General features: G+C 46.5%; 1 protein-coding gene across 6 annotated transcripts in view; it reads left to right on the forward strand.

The window, feature by feature from the left end:
• The window catches only part of BAZ2A (bromodomain adjacent to zinc finger domain 2A), a 34,197-nt gene that overhangs the window by 7,472 nt on the left and 3,202 nt on the right, over positions 1-23,523 (forward strand). For 4 of the 6 annotated variants that reach the window (XM_032420508.1, XM_032420509.1, XM_032420510.1 and 1 more), the window contains 26 exons: positions 7,073-7,210; positions 8,790-9,383; positions 10,270-10,455; positions 11,327-11,545; positions 11,994-12,494; positions 12,636-12,696; positions 13,748-13,856; positions 14,627-14,728; positions 14,887-15,097; positions 16,598-16,698; positions 17,048-17,113; positions 17,300-17,533; positions 17,681-17,935; positions 18,324-18,538; positions 18,843-18,917; positions 19,127-19,307; positions 19,408-19,467; positions 19,659-19,803; positions 20,311-20,975; positions 21,128-21,350; positions 21,466-21,621; positions 21,737-21,888; positions 22,068-22,357; positions 22,475-22,607; positions 22,726-22,872; positions 23,278-23,504. In XM_032420508.1, coding sequence (XP_032276399.1) covers positions 7,075-7,210; positions 8,790-9,383; positions 10,270-10,455; positions 11,327-11,545; positions 11,994-12,494; positions 12,636-12,696; positions 13,748-13,856; positions 14,627-14,728; positions 14,887-15,097; positions 16,598-16,698; positions 17,048-17,113; positions 17,300-17,533; positions 17,681-17,935; positions 18,324-18,538; positions 18,843-18,917; positions 19,127-19,307; positions 19,408-19,467; positions 19,659-19,803; positions 20,311-20,975; positions 21,128-21,350; positions 21,466-21,621; positions 21,737-21,888; positions 22,068-22,357; positions 22,475-22,607; positions 22,726-22,872; positions 23,278-23,504 — 5,444 coding nt within the window. In that variant the 5' untranslated portion in view covers positions 7,073-7,074. The remainder of the gene's footprint in view (positions 1-7,072; positions 7,211-8,789; positions 9,384-10,269; positions 10,456-11,326; positions 11,546-11,993; positions 12,495-12,635; positions 12,697-13,747; positions 13,857-14,626; positions 14,729-14,886; positions 15,098-16,597; positions 16,699-17,047; positions 17,114-17,299; positions 17,534-17,680; positions 17,936-18,323; positions 18,539-18,842; positions 18,918-19,126; positions 19,308-19,407; positions 19,468-19,658; positions 19,804-20,310; positions 20,976-21,127; positions 21,351-21,465; positions 21,622-21,736; positions 21,889-22,067; positions 22,358-22,474; positions 22,608-22,725; positions 22,873-23,277; positions 23,505-23,523) is intronic. The other 2 variants (XM_032420512.1, XM_032420513.1) reach the window with 2 other exon arrangements.

The raw sequence follows: 23,523 nt of genomic DNA on the forward strand, positions 1-23,523 counted from the left end.
TTGTACTATGTCCCCAGGCACTTTGTTAGACACTGGGTTTGGTTAGAGGAGTTGGCGACAGGATTTTATATTTTGAGAAGTGACATGTTGAGATCATTTGGACTATCTTAAAAACTGCTTGCTTAAGGCTGGCATTTTTATCTTTTCAGTATTTTCCAGTCGCAAACATCCCACCTGAATTGTAGATTCCTAGATTAGAGGTCCAGGTAGGAATAGTTGGATGTATTATTATGTGACAGCAGCATCATCACAGTTAAGATAGCATTGTTGCTGTTTTCACTGGAGCTGTTGGGGTTGATATTATGGAAGTAATAAAAACAAGTCCAATGTCATTGTCCTTTTTCTTGTCTCTGCTTGATTGGTTGGTTCTTTTGAGTTGCTTTCTGATAGGGTTGATTTGACACTGATTTTAAGTTCCCCTTTCTTCAACCTTTGTTTACTAAGTTGGGACCTGACAGAATAGTAAATTGATTTTCCCTGTTGAGGGTTAAGAAAAGTGAAGGCAGGAAAAAGACCACTCTAAAGGAAATAGAAGTTGATTTTGAGAAAGTAGATTTTGATTCATTTGGTACATGATTAATCAGAAAGCTGAATGAAGCAAACTTTTCCATGTCCTTCTTGTAAAATGGATGCATTTTTCTATCAGAGCAGTGGATTTCTTAATATTGAGTGTTTTGTTTTTGTTTCCTTCATAAAGGAAATAATTTTGAGGTATAGAGAGAACTAGGTGGGTTGACCTCAGAGCCAGTCAGAAATCTAGAATGCCCTGAGAGGCTCATCTTGCAGTCTTGTGGTTCTGGAATCAGGTGTTGCCAAGAGAGAAGCAAAGCTTGTTAGGGTGACTGTGTCTTGCTGCCATTGACCTTTCTGATTACCTCTGAAGAGGTTTGCTATATTATATTCTTTTATTGTTAAATCGTGTAGAAGTTAGTCCAATAATTGGTATGATGTTTGACCTTGTTTCTGATGTGTACAGTAAGGCAATAATGCCAAAGTTTTTATGTCTTAGGACATAGAGTCAAGTATAAAACTCAGGAGGTATTTCCTGGGGCAAATAGTCTTCCTAATTTGTTTCTTGAGATATGGATGTCTTCATATTCCCCATAGCCCAAGAATAATACTTTATCGGCATAGTTGCATATGGGTCAGAGGACTTTATTAAAATAATCTCTGCACCCAACATGGGGTTTGAACTCAGGAGCCGGAGATCAAGAGTTGCATGCTCTACTGAGCTAGCCAGGTGCCTCCAGAAGGACTTTTTTTTTTTTTTTAACCAGCTTGTTGGTCCGTATCATTTTGAAATTTATGAAATTCTGCACAATAGAAAACCTATCTTTGATGAGCTCTGGAGATTGTTCTTAGACTGGGTCACTGGCAGTAAAAGTAGCATTGTGTTAATATGTTAATTAGTGTTTTGTCCTTCTAGTTACAGAGAATAATTAAGAGGGCATTTTACAAACTAAAAGGATAATCTAACCTTACCAAAAATTGATGAAAAACTAAGACATGAGGGTTCTTAAGAGAAAGGTGGTCTCACTACTTTTGGTCTACTTGGGTTGAACTCTCCATGACCTGTCTCACTAAATGGGATTCTTAACCCGCTTGCTCAGCTCAGGGTTTTTTTTTGCGGGGGGGAGGGGGAGGTGGGATATCTTCTTGAAGGAAAGGGTTGAGTCCTTAACTGTTAGAACTGAAATTCTGAGAAACAATTAGGGCTGAACGAGGGAAATAACCTTGTTACAACCTCTGGAATGTGGCTTTTACTGTCCTGTAATTTCAGAGGCATTTCCATTCCTCTGACAGTGAAGTGACTAGTGAGAACTGTGGCAGAAAACCTAATCTAGATCATCATATATCCTTTATTCAGTCAACACATATTTTAAAACCTACCGTGTACCTTAAGCATTCGGTTAAATCAAGCAAAACATTTTACTAATTTAGAGCTCAAATTTACTGCCCCTTACATTCTCAGTACTTCCCTGTTTCTAGGCCTTGTTTTCTGTAGGGGGACAACTGTCTAAAATATGTCAAGATTTGGGGCCTCTCTTCCCTCTAGAAATTGTTACCTCTGTGAAGAATGAAGCTGAATTTTTGGGTTCTCTGAGCAAAAACCACAACTTTTATTGGATGAGTAAGCTGGCAGTGGCAGAAAAGATAGATTTACTCATTCATTTGTCTAGGTATTTCCTTTGGTTCTTTTATGTACTTAGCCCTAAATTAGGTGCTGGACATATAATGGTACAACAGAATATCCAACTGATGCTGTAGAACCTACACAGTTTGGAAGAAGTCAGAATGGAGAACAATCATCTTTGTGTTCTGAGCAGCCTAGACATGGCAGTTGTCTTTGAGTAGCCGCTCTTAGATTATGTAGTCTTTTTTCATCATTCTCCTACCTCATTGCCCTGACTATGAAAGGGGGTTAAAGAAAGCACATTTTGAGAGAATGAGCCTCAGTCCGTACATGCTGTAGGCTGTCAGAGTTCCAAGGGCAGATTGTTACCAAGGCTGTCAGAATGGGCTGGAGAAGACATGGGTTGGCATTTTGAACTCTATATTGGTGGAGGAAGACAGCTTATCCAGGAAGGGATTTTTAGATATAAAATTCAGAACATCTTTTAACTCCCTCAGGGTGTAGGGATAGGAACTGGGGAATGGGGCAGCTTTTTATTATAGCAAGATTTTTCACCCTTGGCACGAATGCTATCTTGAGCCAGATGAGTCTTCGTTGTGGTGGGCTCTCTTGTGTATTGCAGGATCATTAGAAACATCTCTAGCTTCTACTTACTAGATGCCAGTGGCATATACCTTTCAACATTACTAAATGTCTCCAGAGGCAAAATCATCCCTGGTTAGGAACCACTATATGAGAGTATGGTTCGTGAATCCAGAGATGAGTAGAGTTGAGAAATAGCCTTTATAATATTCACAATTATGGAGCTAAAACATAGTGGTATGATTTATTTACTATACAGTAAAATTGGCATTTCCTGTTTCATAAAGATAAACATTTGAAAGCTCTCCCCACCTCTTCCCTCCCCCCTCCCAAATGTAGGAACCTCTCTGTTTTTGGAACTTTGGTATACTGTATGGGAAGAATGAACCAAAGAGCTGCCGATACTGCCAAAGTGGCTGGATGGTTAATGTGTCTTGTCTTTCGGGGTTAGCCTCAGAAGTCTGAGTGTTAGGATTGGCCAGGGCACCTGCAGCAGTGTTGAAATCTGTAATACTTATTTCAACACTTTGTGCATTGTCAGCCTTTTTGTGTTAAAACCATGTCACAGGTCCACAGAGTAAGTAGCTCTTCAATTGGGACTGAGAAAAACAGCCTTATTTGGCCATGTGGCAAGGGCTTTACTGCTTCAAGCTCAAGGAGCAATGTCCCTTAATTCTTACAAATGAAGCACAGAGTCTCTTAGGAGATCCATTTACACACTACCGGGAGTGGGCTGGGTACTGGCCTGATTGTTCTTCCTGGTCATGAGAGCTGTCTGCTATTCTGGGGGTTGGGCGCTGACTGATTTCTTTTTTTCATTTGGCCAAAATCTTATTAGTTCTAAGGGAGATATTCTCCTTTGCTTTACCTGTTCTCCTTAGTAGGAGGGAGGGCATAGATGGGAGGTCATAATTTACCTTCAGGCATTATTGTGAAAAGCATCTTGGGTAGGAAGGTTAAAATGAAATAACCCTGGGTTTATTGCTTAGAATAGCTCTCCACATTTTTGCATTGCCATAAGTGATCCCATAGTTAAGTGCATGTGAAATTAAGAGTCAAGTGTAAGGAAGTGTGTCTGGGAGGATTACCCCTAGTTTTGTAGTACTGGTAATGGTTTTGGGGTTTGTGTGTGTGTGTGGTTTTGTTGTTGTTGTTTAAGATTTTATTTATTTGAGAGCGAGAAAGGGGGGAGTGAGGAGGCAGAGGGAGAGAGAGAATCTCAAGCAGACTCTGCTCTAAGTGCCGCTCAGGGCTCCATCCCACAATGCTGAGATCATGACCTGAGCCAAAATCAAGAGTCAGATGCTTAACTGACTGAGCCACCCAGGCGCCCCCAGTAATGGTTTTAAATTATATTTATATTTTGATCTTCTGGGTCTGGTTATCTTTTTATCCTCCCACACCCTGGAGGTGGGTACTAAAATTTTTACTAATGATGAAACTGAGGCTCAGCAATGTTAAGTAACTTGTCCAGGGTCACACAGCCAATGGTAGTAGAGCTGGGATTTGAACGTAGAGCCCACTATGTTGTGCTATTTTCACTGTACAGCACAAAGAGTATTTTATATTTCTAGGAAGCTTCTTGTAAATGAAGTGATTGTGGTTCTGATGACCCTTCAGTAGAGGCTAGTGGGGAAACAGACCTCAGGCACTAGATAACTTCCCATTCCTTTTACTTAACTGATCTCTGTGAGCCATCCATTTATTCTTATTAGTATGTAATTTATGAGACCGGAAATGCTGTGCTTTCCCAGAGTAGCAGAGAGGAGAAGGTCACTAGTTTCCTCACAGATTCAAATAGAAAATGGAAAAATGAACTGTGGCCTGTCATTGAGTGGAAGGATATAGTTTGGTGCACATAGGAGAGAAGGTGTATATGTCACACACATGGGAGGTGTGGCTGTGCATAAAACTGGGGGAGGGAAGAGGTGGGGATCAGATGAGATTGGCTCTCCAGGAATAGCATTTCTAGGACTTCTGAAATGAATTATTGCATGTCCTCTTTACTCTGTGATGTAAGCTTTGGAAGGAACCTAACCTAGAGGATTAGGGAATGAACTTTCCTCCTTAATGTCTTTCATTTCAGAAGCTTATTATTCCAAGATGCTTATTTTTCGGACCCCTTATTACTGAGGAGTGGCCCTTGTAGGAAAATCCTCCGAGATCCTGAGGTCTTTCTCTGTAGAAATCCAGTTTCTTTGATGCTCAGCAGGTTTAGCTCTGCTGCTTCTTTTAGAGTGAAGATGGGAAATCAGTCGATCCTAAAAACTTCTTCCCCTTATGTCAACAAAATATGAATTGCTTTTATTGTTTTTTTTAATTTCAGTTAAAATTGATAAAGGTAAAGACAGGGTATTTAGCCTAGAAAATCTTATAGCTATCATGTCATAAATACAGAGTTTTATATTTCTTTTTTTTTTTAAAGATTTTATTTATTTGACAGAGAGAACACAAGCAGAGGGAGCGGGAGAGGGAGAAGCAGGCTTCCCTCAGAGCAGGGAGCCTCGTGCGGGGCACGATCCCAGGACTCTGGGATCATGACCTGAGCCGAAGGCAGACGCTTAATGACTGAGCCACCCAGGCGCCCCAGAGTTTATATTTCATGTTCGGAACACCTAATGTGTCTAGTTTGCATTATCTAGCATATTTAGGAACATGATTCTTACAAATCTTGGGCAGTGGTCATACATGTTCTTAATCTATTTATTTATTTATTTGTTTATTTTTAAAGATTTTTTATTTGTTTATTTGATAGAGACACAGCGAGAGAGGGAACACAAGCAGGGGGAGTGGGAGAGGGAGAAGCAGGCTTCCTGTGGAGCAGGGAGCCCGATGTGGGGCTCGATCCCAGGACCCTGAGATCATGACCTGAGCCGAAGGCAGACGCTTAACAACTGAGCCACTCAGGCGCCCCTTATTTATTTATTTTTAAAAGATTTTATTTATTTGAGAGAGAGAGTGAACGAGAGAGCACATGCGGGGTGGGGGGGAGGCAGAGGGAGAAGGAAAAGCAGGCCCCCTGCTGAGCAGAGAGCCCAATGCAGGGCTAGATCCCAGGACCATGGGATCATGACCTGGGCCAGAGGCAGACGATTAACCCACTGAGCCACCCAGGCGCCCCTGTTCTTAATCAATTTATTCATTCTTTAAACAGCTTTACTTCTGATTCTGTTTAAAAAGAGGTTATTTAAAACATCATCTAGGTCTTATTGCCTTATCTTGGGAGCTTGATAAAGAAATCTTTCTACCTGAATTCTTCTGCCCTTTTTAAAAACATAGTAACCCAAGGAGTTGCTTTTTCTATATGAAGATCATGTTTCTTACATATCAAATTAGTATGCACTAGTACATCATAAGTTTCTGATTGATATGTCAGACTTAACCAATAATTCTGGCTTCTGCTTCCTGTGTTTCTTCCCTTTTATCTTCGTCAACTATATTCTGACCAAGGACTTCATTTCTTCTCATTCCTAGTACTATATCACCTCATATTCAGGACAGGGTGAAAAGCTTTTTAACCATACTACCCCTCCAAGGAGCCACTACCTTTACAAATGTAAGATGTCCAGCTATTCTTTCCATGACTCTTTACATTTAAGCTACAAAACCAAAACACTAGGAAGTAACCATAATAGGTATAACAGAACAATATTCCTTGGGACACCCTCTAGTCAGTTTTCCAGCTCTGACATGTTTCTGAGTTGTGTTCTTAGAAAACCATGAAAAAGAATAGAAGTGTTGCTGGATGATTTGAGTTTTGCCATTATGGTCACCTTTCCTAAACGTATTCTTTTCAAATCCCTTTGTCAAGGTAATTGCTATCTTCTTTAGATGCCTAGGGCTATGGATAGGATAACATGGAAATTATTTAACTCAAGTATAATAATAAAACAAAGCAGCATATGTATCAAATATGCTTTTTCTGCCAATACCCCCATCTCCATGGCTTCTTATCAAAAAGATGGCATTGAGAACCTTCTGTGGCCCATGGAAGTGGGACTCTGGCCTTACCTTGAGGGGAAGGAAAACTAAAGGATGGAAAAGGTTAAATGTTATAATAGAGGGTTAATAATATCATATCTAACAGAGGGATAACCTGGACTAGAAGTTAAGAGTGTGGGGTTTACACAGGGGGAAGATTACTCCAGGCTGTAGGATCATTGCCCAGGTTACGGGTATATTTCCTCCTCCTCTTCTCTTTTTTCAACCTGTACTTCCCGAAATACCCCCCAATACATAGGTAGGAGAAGGGTAAGTAGAGGGAAGGGAGGGGGCATTCCCTCTAGAAGATTCCAGGTGATATAACCTTGTTTAACCGCCAGTGTTTTTTTTTCCCCTCTCTCTCCCCTCCTACAGAAATGGAGGCAAACGACCATTTTAACTTTACTGGCCTTCCCCCTGCACCTGCTGCCTCAGGACTGAAACCCTCTCCCTCCTCAGGGGAGGGCCTCTACACTAACGGGTCTCCCATGAACTTCCCCCAGCAAGGGAAAAGTGAGTGTGAGGGCCACATGGCCTGGGGAGGGAGTGGGCATCATTCCTTTAGAGCAGGTTAATGGGACAAGATTTGGCTCCCCTCTGGGCTAGCTACCTACAACAGGTCTTTTTTCCTGCCAGGTGGGGAGGGAGGAAGTAAATCCTCAGAACTCCAGCTGCTGGAGAGAAACCAAGTTTCTAAGAATAAGTTCTAGGGATTTATGGAAGCAGCACTCTTAGTCTTGACTTAGGTAGGAAGGGGTTAGAAAAACATACTGGCTTTTTCATCTTGGTCTGCTCTTCTGTCAGCCCTGTTCCCTGGCTACTGCCAGAGAGCGATGAGGTGGCTACTGCTTCCGGTACCCACTTCTGGACCCGTGAGAGAGAGAAAGGTCCGGCCCTCTGAAAAGCTGTTTTTAAAGGTTAGAGAAGCCAGCCCTAGGATTGGGGGTGGAGGGGTTGGGTGAAGGTTGGGATGTGTTTGCCTTTAAATTTGTGTAATAGAGAAGAGGGCAGATACTTGAAGTCTGTGCCACCCCTGTCCTTGAGAGTAGGAGAGAGGGACAGAGAGAGTTTTAATGCTTACCTAGGTCCCTAGAGAGAAGCATCTATAATTCCAGATGGAAGTATTGCTGCCAGGATCAGGTCTTTTCCTGGATCTGGCTTATCAGTTGCTCTGTACATAGCTCTGCCAAGTACTTCTCTAATCTTGCCTGGATTTCAGGTACTTTATACCTGGAAGCAGAGAGAAGCCCAAATGCTTCCTCCTTCCCTACAGCAGAAAAATACTGCCATAGGCTTATACTTAACCACCTCTGCCTTCTCTTCTCCATAAGGGGGTTGCAGATAGATAGAAGCTCCTTTATTTCACTGGAGGACCCCCTCCCCCTCAGTTTCTTTAGTATCTTGGTTCCTTTTATTTGAATTGTCATCCAGTCCAGAGGTTACCATTGGTGTTGAGAACTGAAGTCTGTAGTATTGGTCATGCAGTCATTTCTCCCCTGCAATATTACCCTCCAGTTTCTATGGGGAGGGGCCAAGCCCAGCCTTCTGAGTTGGGATCTTGCCGCTGTGGTGACTGCAGATTCTATTCTTAGCCCAGCACAAAGTGCTGGATCTGCATGTGCCAGTGAGGTGGAGGCTGTCCCTTCTGGTGCCACTGCAGGGCCAAACGGGCTCTGGGGTAAGGGGGGCCTGGAGAATTCAGTCATGCCACTCCAAGGGAAGAATTCCTCTAGGGAATGAGGGTGGAGAAGAATGCAAGTCACTGTAGGGAGTCTGCAAGCAGCTTCATTTTAAAAAAATAAAAAGCCCTGAGCATCAGCAGCAGCCAGCTCTCTACTGGTCGCTCCTGTGATAGGCCAGGAGAGCTCCCCAGCCCCCTACTCAGCAGCCTCAGAAGCAGTTGCTAAGCTTACATCCAGGAGCATCTGGGTTTGGTGTTCCCTGGAGACTGAAAAGCTATAAATATAGCAGAGGGGGAATCCCCCTCCCCTTCACCTTCCCTTTTTCTAGTCAGTGCTGTGCTTTTGGTAGAAGTGGTAGAATTTCTTGCGTACATATCTGTAACTGACCCTTTTCCCTCTTTCTCTGCCAGGTTTGAATGGGGATGTGAATGTTAATGGCTTATCTACTGTATCTCACACTACTACTTCAGGGATTTTGAACTCTGCTCCCCACTCCTCCAGCACCTCACACCTCCATCACCCCAGCGTGGCCTACGACTGTCTCTGGAACTACTCACAGTATCCATCTGCCAATCCTGGCAGCAACCTCAAGGACCCACCCCTTCTCTCCCAGTTCTCGGGGGGACAATACCCACTCAACGGCATCCTTGGGGGCAGCCGGCAACCTTCATCCCCAAGTCACAACACTAACCTTCGGGCTGGGAGCCAAGAGTTCTGGGCCAACGGTACCCAGAGTCCCATGGGGCTTAACTTTGACTCACAGGAACTGTATGATTCCTTTCCTGACCAGAATTTTGAGGTGATGCCCAATGGACCCCCTAGTTTTTTCACCTCCCCACAGACTTCTCCTATGTTGGGATCCAGCATCCAGACCTTTGCACCCTCCCAGGAAGTAGGCAGTGGTATCCATCCTGATGAGGCGGCAGAAAAGGAGCTGACATCAGTTGTGGCAGAGAATGGCACTGGCCTGGTAGGCAGCCTGGAGCTGGAAGAAGAGCAGCCAGGTATAACTCTGGGTCTGTGAGCTGGGCTGGGAGAGGAAAAATGGGGTTATGGGGGGCAGTGGCTTTTTGAGGTGAGGAAAACTTGTCTTTCCAGCTCTCTGCAGTGGAGGCTGATTTGCATGTTGGTGATTAGCAGAGCCAAGTGGCTGGTGTTTTTGTGGCAGCAGCACCAGCTCGCGAGTGGGAGTGCAAATTATTTCAAGCTCATGCAGAGCTGCTGGCCTGGAGAGGGCAGGTGGGCGAGCCCAAAACAGCCCCAACAGACACCCTGCATCGAGAAGGGCTTCTTCCAAAATATAGGAAGGGGTTGGGGCATTAGCAGAGGGCATTGAAGCCAATTTGACTTGACTATGGCAAGGCCAGACTGGGCTGCTAAAGTGGGCTGAGCCCTAGTAGTGATTGGCACCTGAAGGAGGGAAGGAAGCAGGCATAGCGTAACATTGCTTGTCTACTCAGTTTCCTGTTGTTGTTGTTGTTGTTGTTGTTGTTAGCATTGGTATATATGACAGTCCCTCTCCTCTTTTTCTTCAAAATTTATAAATGCTTATTTTGGCATTGATTCCAAATATAAGGGTGACCACCCTATAAAATCACGGGATATTTTCTCTGTTTACCACCTGTTCCCACTGGATGGGAACATAGCTGAGAACATGATGGGGTTCTTGTCTCAGACCCTGCTCTCCTTTCCCCTCTCTTTACCTGCTATAGGATTTTATTAGCATTGCTCACTAGAGTATCTTGGTATGATTGGAACCCAACATAGGACTGATACTTAGGATTACTGAAGAATGAACATCCCACTAGCAAAGACTGCCTGCCTACTACAGCTGAATGAACCAGTTGAAGGCACTGATTTTGACTTTTACTCTTTTCTGGGATTTCCTAGAACTAAAGATGTGTGGCTACAATGGCTCTGTCCCTTCTGTGGAATCATTACACCAGGAGGTCTCAGTCTTGGTCCCTGACCCCACAGTGAGCTGCTTAGATGATCCTTCACATCTTCCTGATCAACTGGAAGACACTCCAATCCTCAGTGAAGTCTCTCTCGAGCCCTTCAACCCTCTGGCACCGGGTAGGCTTAGAGGCTGGCTCCCTTCAATTTGTCCATGCAAAAGGTAGCCAGCTTCTATCACCTAGAAGAGATAGTAAACCAGGGAAAGTATTGAGGAATTTGGAGCATTGGGGCCCAAATCCAAATAATCCTGTGGCCAACCACAGTTTCATCCCACTGGCTGACTAGGCCAACTGCACTCTGAGCTGAATTGGTTCATTTCCCAGGTTCTCTCCCAGTGTTCCTTTTGGCCAGGAGCCATGGGCTGTAATAAATCACTGGATAAGGACTTATTACCACACAGTTGGGCTGTTTGGGTCTAACTATCTCTAATAGAGATTTCTCTAATAGAAAACTGTTGCCAGTGAACAATTACCTTTTGCCCCACTGAAATATAAGAAAGGCCGATTTTAAGATGGATGCTAGAATTTTGTGTTGATCTTTGGGTTGATATAGAGCCAGTGGTTTGCCCTTCATTTCTACTTCAAGCTTTTTTTTTTTTAATTTTTTATTGTTATGTTAATCCCCATACATTACATCATTAGTTTTAGATATAGTGTTCCATGATTCATTGTTTGTGCATAACACCCAGTGCTCCATGCAGAACGTGCCCTCCTCAATACCCATCACCAGGCTAACCCATCCTCCCACCCCCCTCCCCTCAAGAACCCTCAGTTTGTTTCTCAGAGTCCATCGTCTCTCATGGTTCTTCTACTTCAAGCTTTTACAATCCCTATAGCCTGGTGACTTTACTGTTTCAGGGAGAGAGTTGTAAAATTTCCTTAATTTAATATTAGAAAGAACCTTAACATGATGAGAACTAACTAGAATTGGGATATAGTGAGACCAGTATTTCTTAAATCTTGTTTTCTGATTTTTCCACCTCCTGAAGAGCCAGTGAGTGGAGGACTCTATGGTATAGATGACACGGAGCTGATGGGTGCAGAGGACAAGCTGCCTCTTGAGGACAGCCCTGTGATTTCTGCCCTTGATTGCCCTTCCCTCAATAACGCCACTGCCTTCAGTCTCCTGGCAGATGACAGTCAAACTTCAGCCTCTATCTTTGCCAGCCCCACCTCTCCACCTGTCCTTGGGGAGTCTGTCCTGCAAGGTAAGTGAAGAGAGGTAGGACAAAGAGTCTTTGGCCTGAGAACAGGTGAGAGAACCAGTTCCATAGTTAGGGTCTTAGGGGTGGGTGCCTTACTGGGAGGAGAGGGGGCTATCGTGGGACTAAAAAAGGCACAGGCTGCTCACTCTGACTTCTGTCTGCCCTGTGCCCAGAACCTGTAGGACTTGGAGTTTGCAGTAAAAAGGAGGCCAAAGGCCTTACTTATTGGCTCCAGGTAAAAGGTACTTCACACAGTGAATACAGCAGCTTTTACCCTTTAACCTTCATGAATGGCTGGGGAGGACAGCCAGAGGCTACTTCATGTTTTCCAACCCTAGGGAAAAGTCCTCTTAAGTAACTCTGTTTAGCTTAGTCCAGGTTTGACTGAGTAGATTCTCTTGTTTTGTAGGACACCATTTTTCCTTACCCATTTTGTCCCTTTGCATTCTAGATAACAGCTTTGACCTGAATAATGGTAGTGATGCAGAACAGGAAGAAATGGAGACTCAGGCTTCAGACTTCCCACCACCTCTGACCCAGCCAGCCTCTGACCAGTCATCCACTATTCAGCTCCATCCAGCAACTTCACCAGCAGTCCCGCCAACAGCCTCCCCGGCAATCTCCCTGGCAGTTTCGCCAGCAGCCTCCCTGGAAATCTCTCCAGAAGTCTCCCCAGCGGTTTCGCCAGCAGTCTCCCCGGAAATTTCCCCAATCATCTCCCCAGCAGCCTTCCCAGCTGTCTCTCCAACTTCCTCAGCAGCCCTCCCACCAGTCTCCTCAGAAGTCTCCTTGACAGGCTCCCCAGTGACCTCCCCAAAAGTGTCCCCTGCAGCTTCCCCAGTAGCTGTCCTCCCAACAGCCTCCCCAGCAGATAAGGATGTCAGCACCTTCCCTGAAACCACCACTGACCTGGAAGAGATCACTGGAGAAGGAGTCACTACTTCTGGTAGTGGTGAGTGTCCAGATTCTGTTCCATTCTTAGCCAGTTTAAAGAAAAGTTTTTGTCCTGTGTGGCATTTAGCCCTTCCCTGCTGGCCAGTTTCACTGTTTTGCTTGAATTCTTAAGTTGGGTATCCCCTATCTTCCTCTCAAGGTGATGTCCTGAGGAGACGTATTGCTACCCCAGAAGAAGTTCGTCTTCCCCTCCAACATGGGTAAATGCTCTAGTTTGCTACATACATTGACCTTGACAAATTTAATGAATGACTCTAGGAAGAAGGGAAGAGAGGTCATCTCATTTGAGATGGAGAGGAATGGGCTAGGCAAGAATGGATTAAAGGACAGTTATCTGCAATGATAATGCCTGAGATTCTTAGGCTTTCCTCCTTCTCCCAAGATCTGCCTCCCCTCACCTATTCTTTCCTCACCTTGTGGCCATTCAGATTTTTGCTCCAGGGGCTGCAGCTGTTATCTTTTCCAAACCCAGCTGGTGACCCTAGAGCTCAGATATCCAAATTAGCTGACGTGTTTTATATGCTTAGAGAAAGGATAGCAGTGAGTGGGGAGTGGCTAAGTCTTGATGAATTGGGATTTTTTTTTTTTTTTAAATGCTCTTTGGCAAGGTAAGGACAGGAACAGTATGTGACCAGAATGAGCAAGCCAGTTGACACCAAAGGCCTCATAAGAATGACTGCCTTCCTGATTGTCCCCACCCCCACCCCTCTAGGCAACTTGTGGTCACCAAGTCTGAGTTCTGCTTAAAGTTTTGAGAGAAAGATAAGGCTTAGTCTTAGAATAATCTGTTTCTCAGAACACAGAGTTCCTTACTAAACCTTGGCCTACAGAGTCATTTTATGGAGTCAGCAGCAAGTTTATTCTTCTGCTTGCCCCCCCCCCCCCCCGTCTTTTCTGCCTTTATTCCAAGTCTTCATCCTCTTCATCAGAAACCCAGCAATTGCCTTGAATGGCATTGGGGGGGGATTCCTGGCTGCTCATCACACTGACCTTGTAAAGGCAGGGTGGAGGTCTTTCTGGGCCTGTGCATTTTGGTGTATTGCTACCCCCACCCCCCAGGCCCTGAGGGATTTGTAGAGCTCAGGCCTGCCTGCCTGCCTGCCAAGCTTGTGTCTCCCACTGTGTTTGCATCTACCTGCAGTTCTAGTAAGATAGATGGTGGGAGGGTCATCTCTGGGCTTGGCTCCTGGGATGGCTTGACTGCGGGTAGGGGTGTGACCTGGCAGCAGGGCACGTGTGCTTCTCTGGCAGGTGGCGGAGAGAGGTGCGCATCAAGAAGGGTAGCCACCGATGGCAAGGGGAGACATGGTATTATGGCCCCTGTGGGAAGAGGATGAAACAGTTTCCAGAAGTGATCAAGGTAATGTAGCTTTCATGGGCAATTTTTTTTTCTTTTTAATGTATGACAGAGTCTTTACTTTCAAATGATTATCAGTACACCAAGTAGGAACATGTATACAAGTTCTTGAATTCTATCATCTAATTAAATTTTGATTAAGAGAAACTAAAAGCAGCCCGAACAATATATACTAGTATTCACTATTCTACCCTTAGCCAGAAAGGATGATTTAAGGCCGGCTACGGCTTCACATATTACAGGAACTATTTACTACTTTTTCATAGAGAAAGCCCCTGACCTTCAAGAAAGCTTTAGGGAAAAAAAAAAAAATTTAATCCCTTTCTGTCTTTAAACAGAATTTTTTTTTTTACTACGTCTAAGAAAGAAAAAGTACCAATATATATGTTGCTTTAGCTAAAAGTCCTAGAAAACAGACAATGTATACACATTAAATTTCTAAGAAATATGAGGTAAAGGGAGAAAATCTTTGGATAAGCTCTTCGTTTGTACAAAGAAGCTAGATTTGCTATTCTCCAAGAAGTGAGGGGACCTACTACATAATATACAGAAATAATTTAATGCCTTTTCACAAGGATGTAACTACTCAAGCTTTGCTGAAGCTTCGTATTCCATCTCATGGGCATTTTAATGGAAGCACAGACTCCTTTCTTGGGCCCGGGGGCAGCAGGCTAGCATTTTCTGCTCTTTGGCCTGTTCTGTTTGTGCTCTTGCTGGACAAAGGCATGATAGGGCTGTGACTTCATTAATGCCACTTTGCCTCCTCCTTTTAGTACCTGAGCCGCAACGTGGTCCACAATGTACGCCGTGAGCACTTCAGTTTCAGTCCCCGTATGCCTGTTGGAGATTTCTTTGAAGAGAGAGACACGCCAGAGGTGCACACCCCAGGGTTAAATATGCTTTTTTCTCTGAGAAAGAGTCGGTGGAGAAGCTGTAGCTTCTTGCGGGGTTTGGAGGGTCTGGGGCATTTAATGATTCAGAGGATATGGTGGCTTGCACCCTCACGTTGTAATAGTCTTCTTCATTACCTTAGGGCTTACAGTGGGTACAGCTCTCAGCAGAGGAGATCCCATCCAGGATTCAGGCAATTACTGGGAAACGGGGCCGACCTCGAAACACTGAGAAGGCCAAGACTAAGGAAGTCCCCAAGGTGAAACGGGGACGAGGTCGGCCACCCAAGGTCAAAATCGCTGAGCTGCTGAATAAGACAGATAACCGCCTCCTAAAGAAACTGGAGGCCCAAGGTACAGTAGTGTCTCTTACGTTAGGATTCTGCTTGCTCTGTGAAGTATTGGAAATGCGTTTTTTTGTTTGTTTTTTTATTTTAAGATTTTTACTTATTTATTAGAGTGAGAGAGAGAGCACGAGCAGAGGGAGAGGGGGAGGGAGAAGCAGACTCCACTGAGCAGGGAGCCCAATGCGGGGCTCAATCCCAGGACTCTGGGATCATGACCTGAGCCAAAGGCAGATGCTTAACCAACTGAGCCACCCAGTGCCCCTGAAGTTTTGGAAATGTTGAGGAATTACTAATGCCTGGGTTTCCCAGGAGCATGACTGACATTAATTATCTGGAAAGAATGAATCTGAATCACCTTCCCCTCCCTAGAAAGCAGCACCAAGGTCCCAGCACTTTTGTGGTACTTCAGCAACCTGTTTCTTCTTGAATTGCTTATACTAGTGGAGCCTTGGGTGGTCGGTCCCCAGATGTTGATAGGGGAAGAGAGGGCTTCCATGTCCTTTCTTGCCATCTTTCAGCTCCTTGGCTTATTGGTTTGGGTCGTGCACTTTACCCTTACTCATTGCTACCATCACAGAGGTTCAGAATTCACATCTGAATCCAAAGATAATTGGCACTGTTTTAATGGATAGACAGGTAGGAAATGTGTAATTTTTCAGCAGATACTGCATTTACCCTGATATAGTATGAAGAGTTTGAAAAAATTTGGAGTCTTCTCACTCCTATTCAGAGTTCCAGCTCTGCCACATTCTGACCATATGACCTGGAGCAAGACACTTACATTGTACTAGAAGCCTATACTGGGTTATCTGTAGGTAGTATCTGTCTAACTTAGGGCGTTGCTGTATGGACATGGTGGTGGTGTGTCCATGCCAGAATAGAATAGGTACTATCCTATCAAAAACATCATTTCTAACACATACTATTGTTTTCAGCATTCCACTTCAATATTCAGTCTTCCAAAAGCAGAGAAATTTATATTTTTTTGGTAGAGCAAGGCATAAGAACTGAGCATAAGCAATAGCTATGTCAGTGTTGATCCGATTCTACTGAGGTATCCGTTATTTGAGCCCTTCCTTTCTGGCACATTCTTTTTAATTGGTGCTTCCAACTTTGGAGACCACCCTTTTTCCCTGGCAGTTTGGTTTTGTTTTCGTTCTCTGCTCTGAAATCAGTCTGTGGGTTGATGCCCCTGCCAGGTAGCCTGGGAAAGAGACAGGTTACAAGGCTATTCTGCCATTGCGGCCTCTAAGAACCCTTCTAAAGTAGTCTAATCTGTTCCAGGGGCTGGGACTTCTGGGCAGGAGAGTTTTGAGTTCTTTGTGCTACCCCACAGCAGGTGTCTCTTCAACATTTTTCTCCCCAACATGTTATGTATACCAAAAAACAAAACTAGATTCTTCAGGGAGCTGCTTAGGAAGTCAGCTTTGTGACAGGAATGTGCTGCTCTGGGTGCTGGAGATCAATCTGCCTGCCTCACTCTTCATTTCTCTTTCTGCCCTCACAGAAGCACTGAATGAGGAGGATAAAGCAAAGATGAATAAAATCAAGAAGAAGATGAAGCAGAAGGTACAACGAGGAGAGTGTCAGCCTACTATCCAAGGGCAGGTGAGGGACATCAGAGAGATTACACAGTGGGTTAACTTTTCCTACAGTCCGCTTCATCATCTCTTCTTCCTTCTCCTACATTTGCCACCTCCCCATCTCCCCACCTCCCCTCATGTAGCAGCATACCTTCGTACCTGGAATTTGCGGGGGGAGGGGGGGCTTGATTTGGAGAATTGGGCTTGTTCAAGAATCATGTGGGCATCTCCAGGGTGAGAGAATTGATCCATTGCCAACCCCTCATCCCATCTCTCACCTCTCCTCCCCAGCACCCTTGTCTGTTTTTGAATCCTAGCCCAAGCAGAGATGCTTTCAGAGTTTGAGGAGAAATGACTTCCCTTATGGTTTACAGGCCAGAAACAAGCGGAAACAAGAGACCAAGAGCTTAAAGCAGAAGGAAGCTAAGAAGAAATCCAAGGTAGGTGCATGTACACACAAGTACAACTTTGAAGTCACCAAACTGATTCTGCAAGACATATATGAGTTGGTCTTGTTTTATAGCCACGCTTGTGGGCTCCTGAGGTGGGGGGGGGCGGGGACCAGGGAAGGGTGGTGACTGGAATCTTTATGGAACTTTTGGTCCCTCTCTCCTTTGGGTGAGTAGGCTGAGAAGGAGAAGGTAAAGACAAAGCAGGAAAAACTGAAGGAAAAAGTGAAGAGGGAGAAGAAGGAGAAGGTAAAAATGAAGGAAAAGGAGGAAGTGGCCAAAGGCAAATCAGGCTGTAAAGCCGATAAAACGCTGGCCATGCAGAGGCGCTTGGAGGAGCGGCAGAGGCAACAGATGATCTTGGAAGAGATGAAGAAGCCCACAGAGGATATGTGTCTGACTGATCACCAGGTAGTGAGGGGAGAGTAACAGGTCCTGGGTCCCTGGGTCCTGGAGGGGCCAGTTGTGAAGACATTTCCACTAAAAGAAGAACCTCCTAGATATCCAGACTGTTGCCTTCAGGTATGTTTGAAAACCCTACCACTTTTATCCTTACAGCCCCTACCTGACTTCTCACGCATCCCTGGTCTGATCCTGCCCAGTGGGGCCTTCTCAGATTGCTTGACCATCGTGGAATTCCTGCACAGCTTCGGCAAGGTGCTGGGCTTTGACCCTGCCAAAGATGTACCCAGCCTGGGGGTCCTGCAGGAGGGACTCCTGTGTCAAGGCGACAGCCTGGGTGAGGTGCAAGATCTGCTGGTGCGGCTCCTGAGGGCTGCGCTCTATGACCCTGGCCTGCCCTCCTACTGTCAGGTGAGGGCCTTCCCCAGGCAGCTTGGGAGGGCCTGGGATCCAGGGCTGTGTCTCAGTTTTGCTTTGTCTTTAAGTTAAACACAAAAGTCCCTCCCTGAAGTGATCAGGACAAGTGAAAGGAGATCTGGTTTCTTCCTATTTATGTTTTCCTTATATTTTTTCCCTTCTGTTTTTCTTCCTGACTTCCCTCTGCTTATTTTGTTCATTTTCCTTTATTTTACTCCTTTTCTTTTGTACCTTTCCTTTGTCTTCTCTCGTCATGCGTTAGCACTTTGATTCTTATGTCTTCACCCCATAGTTCTCTTCTAGTGTATTTTCTTGTTCCAGATTCGCCCAACCTGTTATTTCACTTTTTATCTTAACTCCCATTCTGCTCTCCTCCAAACAGTCCTTAAAGATCTTGGGGGAGAAGGTGTCGGAGATCCCACTGACAAGAGACAATGTATCTGAGATCCTGCGCTGCTTCCTCATGGCATATGGAGTGGAGCCAGCCCTCTGTGACAGCCTGCGCACCCAGCCTTTTCAGGCCCAGCCCCCCCAACAGAAAGCTGCTGTCTTGGCCTTCCTTGTGCATGAGCTCAATGGCTCCACCCTCATCATCAAGTGAGGGTCTGGGATGGGGATGGTTACTGTATGCTTTGGTCAGAATGGGAAGGGGAAGGGTTTAGCCTTCCAGAAGTCCTGGGGTGATGTGTCCACTGCCATGCTCTGGAGATGCTAGAGCGACTTGGGGACTGGATCTTAGTACCCTCCCAGGGAGAATCTAAGCCTTCCTCTGCCATTTATCCAACCTAGGCCCTAGGATGAAACTCTTGTTCAGCTGCAGCCCCTTTACCCTTGAGCCTCCCTTCTTTTCTGTTTGTGCTATCACTTCTACCTCAAAATCTCATTCCCTGTTCCTCTACAGTGAGATCGACAAGACTCTGGAGAGTATGTCCAGCTACAGGAAAAACAAGTGGATTGTTGAAGGCCGGCTCCGGAGGTAGGGATGGGCAGAGGGTAGGGCCTAGAGAGGAGAGAAGGCGGAAGAGAGTAAAGCATAGCCAGAACTTGCCCCTGGAACCAATGCCTGTAGCCTCTCCCCTGGGGTTGGGACCTGACCCCAGGGCTCAGGATGGCTTAGATTCCAGGTGTTCCTTTTGTGGCAGTCTCCCGTTCCTCACCGCAGTTTTTCCCTTACTCTGTTTTAAGACTGAAAACTGCTCTGGCCAAACGAACTGGGCGGCCTGAGGTAGAGATGCAAGGGCCAGAGGAGGGCCTGGGGCGGAGGCGCAGTTCTCGCATCATGGAGGAGACCAGTGGCATGGAAGAAGAGGAAGAGGAAGAGACTGTAGCGACTGTCCATGGCCGTAGGGGGCGAAGAGATGGAGAGGTACTAGCCCCACACTGAGGACAGTGGGAGTTGGAAATAGATTATTTGTCTTTCTTGAATCTAATAATTCCCTTTCATTGTCCATTTGCTTCTTCTACAGGTTGATGCCACAGCATCAAGCATCCCAGAGCTAGAGCGCCAGATAGAAAAACTAAGCAAGGTACTGTGCTTCTAACCTCCCAGGATCTGGGGATGTGGGCTGGGAGAGAATTTATCACCTTGTGAGTTGGGCCCCAGATGGGATCAATTTTATAGGGAAGCTGAGAGCCATTGCGCAGCTCCCGTATATTGGACAGAGTCACTCTTTGGAAATGTGTTTTTTATTCCTCTTTCTTTCCATTGCCTACCCAGCGTCAGCTCTTCTTTCGAAAAAAGCTGCTTCACTCATCCCAGATGCTTCGGGCCGTCTCCTTGGGTCAGGACCGCTATAGACGCCGCTACTGGGTGTTGCCCTATTTGGCTGGTATCTTTGTGGAAGGAACAGAGGAGAGCTTACGTAGGTGTTTCATGGGAGCCTGAATTGAGTCCTATCTAACAGAGTTAACCAGTTCCTTTTTCTCTGTCAAGTCTTTTTGGGTTTCTTTCATTTTATGAGAATCAGTGTAGCATAGTGGTTAAGAGAACAGGCTGTGGGGTGAGCCTTCCCACCTACTTGCTGTATGCTTCAGTCTCTTCATTTATAAAATGGGGATGATAATAGGTATACCTCATAGGGCTGTTGAGAGGATTAGGATGAGTTAATACTCTTAGGATAGTGTTTAACATCTATCTGGTTCTTAATAAATGTTAGCTTATGATTATGCTGCTGCTTCTTGATTACTTGGGAGAGTAGTGTTTCTTTCCCAGATACTTGGTTCATTGGCATATAAGTTGTTCCCAATTGAATCTCAAAGGGGCGGATTAAGTCCAAGAGAAAAAGAAAATGTCTATCCTGTATTTATATACCCTCTTTCCTTCCCCTTATGTATTAGTGATGCTTTAAACTCTTCACTTCTCTTTACAGTTCCTGAGGATGTGATAAAGCAGGAAACTGACTCCTTAAAAGTGGCAGCCCATCCAGCACCCAGCCCAGCCCCCTTCTCCCTGAAGAAGGAGTTAGCTGGCTCCAGCACCTCTGCCAGTACTCCTGCCCGGGCCCGAGGCCGACCTCGGAAAACTAAGCCTGGGTCTCTACAATCTAGGCACCTGAAATCCCCTGGCCGGGGTCAGGGTTCAGAACAGCCCGATGCCCAGCTTCAGCCCGAGATTCAGCCCCATCCTCAGCTTCAGGCTCAGCCCCAGCTCCAGCCCCAACCCCAGCTTCAGCTCCATCCTCAGCCCCAAAATGGGTTCCTGGAGCCAGAAGGCTCCCCCTTGTCCTTGGGTCAGAGCCAGCATGACCTCAGCCAGTCAGCTTTCCTGTCTTGGCTGAGCCAGACTCAGAGCCATGGCTCCCTGCTGAGCAGCTCAGTCCTCACACCTGACAGCAGCCCTGGAAAACTGGACCCAACCCCATCACAACCCTTGGAGGAGCCAGAGCCTGATGAGGCAGAATCCATCCCTGATTCTCAAGCTCCCTGGTTTAACTTCTCAGCCCATATGCCTTGCAATGCTGCCCCTACACCACCCCCAGCAGTTTCTGAGGACCAGCCTACTCTCTCCCCTCAGCAGCCTGCCTCCTCCAAGCCAGTAAGTAGCCAGAATTAGTGGTAGGCAATTGACTTCATCTTGCCACGGCTGTAGTGCCTGGGTGCGGGCTTGTGCTGAAGCTGGGGGAAGGGATAGGGCCGTTAGGGTCCTATAAATGTGAAAATGCCCTCGTCTTGTGTTTCATCTCACAGATGAATAGACCCAGTGCGGCCAACCCCTGTTCTCCAGCACAGCTCTCTTCTGCCCCCTTACCTGGGGTGGCCTCTAGGAGACGAACAGGAGACCCTGGGGGCACATCACAGAGTCTCACAGGGCTAGGACAGCCAAAACGGAGAGGGAGACCCCCCAGTAAGTTCTTCAAACAGATGGAACAGCGTTATCTAACCCAGCTGACAGCCCAGCCTGTCCCCCCTGGTGAGTGCCCTTGAGGTGGCATGGGTGAGAGTATAGGTAGGCGTGGCATCAGATATGGGCCATAGGATTCATGGCTGGTTCCCACCCCCTCCCCACATATGTAAACTCTTCACAGAGATGTGCTCTGGCTGGTGGTGCATCCAAGATCCTGAGACACTGGATGCTACGCTCAAGGCCCTGCACCCCCGAGGCATCCGAGAAAAGGCACTTCACAAACACCTCAACAAGCACAGGGACTTCTTACAGGAAGTCTGCCTGCGGCCCTCTATGGGTAAGATAAATACTTTGACCAGCCTGAGCTAAAGAGCCCAGGGATAAACGTTGAGCTGCTGCTGCGGACAGTGGCCTCATTGATGGGCCTTTCCCTCTGCCTTCTGTGTTCTCAGACCCCATCTTTGAGCCTAGTCAGCTACCTGCCTTTCAAGAAGGGATTATGAGCTGGTCCCCCAAAGAGAAGACCTATGAGACAGACCTGGCTGTGCTTCAGTGGGTAGAGGAGCTGGAACAACGGGTTATCCTGTCTGATCTGCAGATTCGGGTACACTAGGGCTGGCACTGGGTAGGAAGTTGTTGAGGGGGAGGCGGTCATCTCTTGTACTCTGTTAGGAAAAACCCTGGGTCCTCATTTCACAAGTGATCTCTTATGACACTAGATTTTTTTTCTACACTTAATTTTCTTCCTTTACAATGAGTTTTATTCCTCTCTCCCACCTGCAGGGCTGGACATGTCCCAACCCAGACTCTACTCGGGAAGACTTGGCCTACTGTGAGCATCTGCCTGACTCCCAGGAGGATATCACCTGGAGAGGTCGAGGTAGGGAAGGACTGGCACCCCAGCGTAAAACCACCAACCCGCTGGACCTGGCTGTGATGCGCCTTGCTGCCCTTGAGCAGAATGTGGAGCGGCGGTATCTACGGGAGCCCCTCTGGCCAGCTCATGAGGTTGTACTGGAGAAGGCCTTGCTCAGCACGCCCAGTGGTACCCCCCAGTGCACCACGACAGAGATGTGAGTGCCCCAACCCCCATTCTTGGTCTTGGGGAGGAGGGATACGTTTAATGGATCCTGCTCCTCATCCAAAGATCACCACTTTTTCTCCCCCCCCCCCCCCCCCCCCCCTCCCAGATCCTATGAGATCACCCCTCGCATTCGGGCCTGGCGCCAGACACTTGAGCGGTGCCGGAGTGCAGCCCAGGTGTGCTTGTGCCTGGGCCAGCTGGAGAGGTCCATTGCCTGGGAGAAGTCCGTCAACAAAGTGGTAAGAGGCTGGGAGAGCCTGGGAAGGCTGAGGGGGCAGCCCAGCTCATGGGGGGAGTGGGGTCACCGGCAGGCAGAGGCTTGAGGGCTCACCTTGCCTCCTCATACCCTTGGTCTAGACCTGTCTCGTCTGCCGGAAGGGTGACAACGATGAGTTTCTTCTGCTTTGTGATGGATGTGATCGTGGCTGCCACATTTACTGCCATCGGCCCAAGATGGAGGCTGTCCCAGAAGGAGATTGGTTCTGTGCCGTATGTTTGGCCCAGGTAAGGCTTCTGCTTTCTCATTCCCACTCCCAAGCAGAAGTCAGAGGTTTTCTTTCTCATCCCATTTGTCACCAATCCTACAGATAGCAGCACTTCCTACCATGCCTCAGTGTCCCCTTGGAAAGAGCTCCAGGTTAGGTGCTGGGAGACCTGGATTCTGGTCCCTCTTGGAACAAGTCACTTAAATTCTGTAGCCTCGCTTGCTTTCTTCTGTACAGGGGGAATGATTGTATTTTCCCTTTTACCTACCTTATTGGATTATGTGAGTAGATGCACATGCTGGCTGATGCGTGGAAGTGTTTTGAAGCCTCAGTCACACTTAGACAAATAGGGATGGTAATGAACTGGAAGGCAAGCAGAGTACATCTCCAGCTGTTACTGATCTCACCCTTTTCCCATTCTCAGCAGGTAGAGGGAGGATTCACTCAGAAGCCTGGTTTCCCAAAACGAGGCCAGAAGCGGAAAAGTAGTTACGAGCTGAACTTCGCAGAGGGTGATGGCCGCCGACGCCGGGTACTATCCAGGGGCCGAGAGAGCCCAGCAGTGCCTCGGTACTCAGAAGAAGGGCTGTCCCCCGCCAAGCGGCGGCGATTCTCCATGCGGAACCACCACAGTGATCTCACATTTTGCGAGTGAGTTGAATGAATTCTG

The sequence above is a fragment of the Phoca vitulina genome, unplaced genomic scaffold (genome assembly GCF_004348235.1).
Source record: "Phoca vitulina isolate PV1807 unplaced genomic scaffold, GSC_HSeal_1.0 scaffold23, whole genome shotgun sequence".
Classification (NCBI taxonomy): domain Eukaryota; kingdom Metazoa; phylum Chordata; class Mammalia; order Carnivora; family Phocidae; genus Phoca; species Phoca vitulina.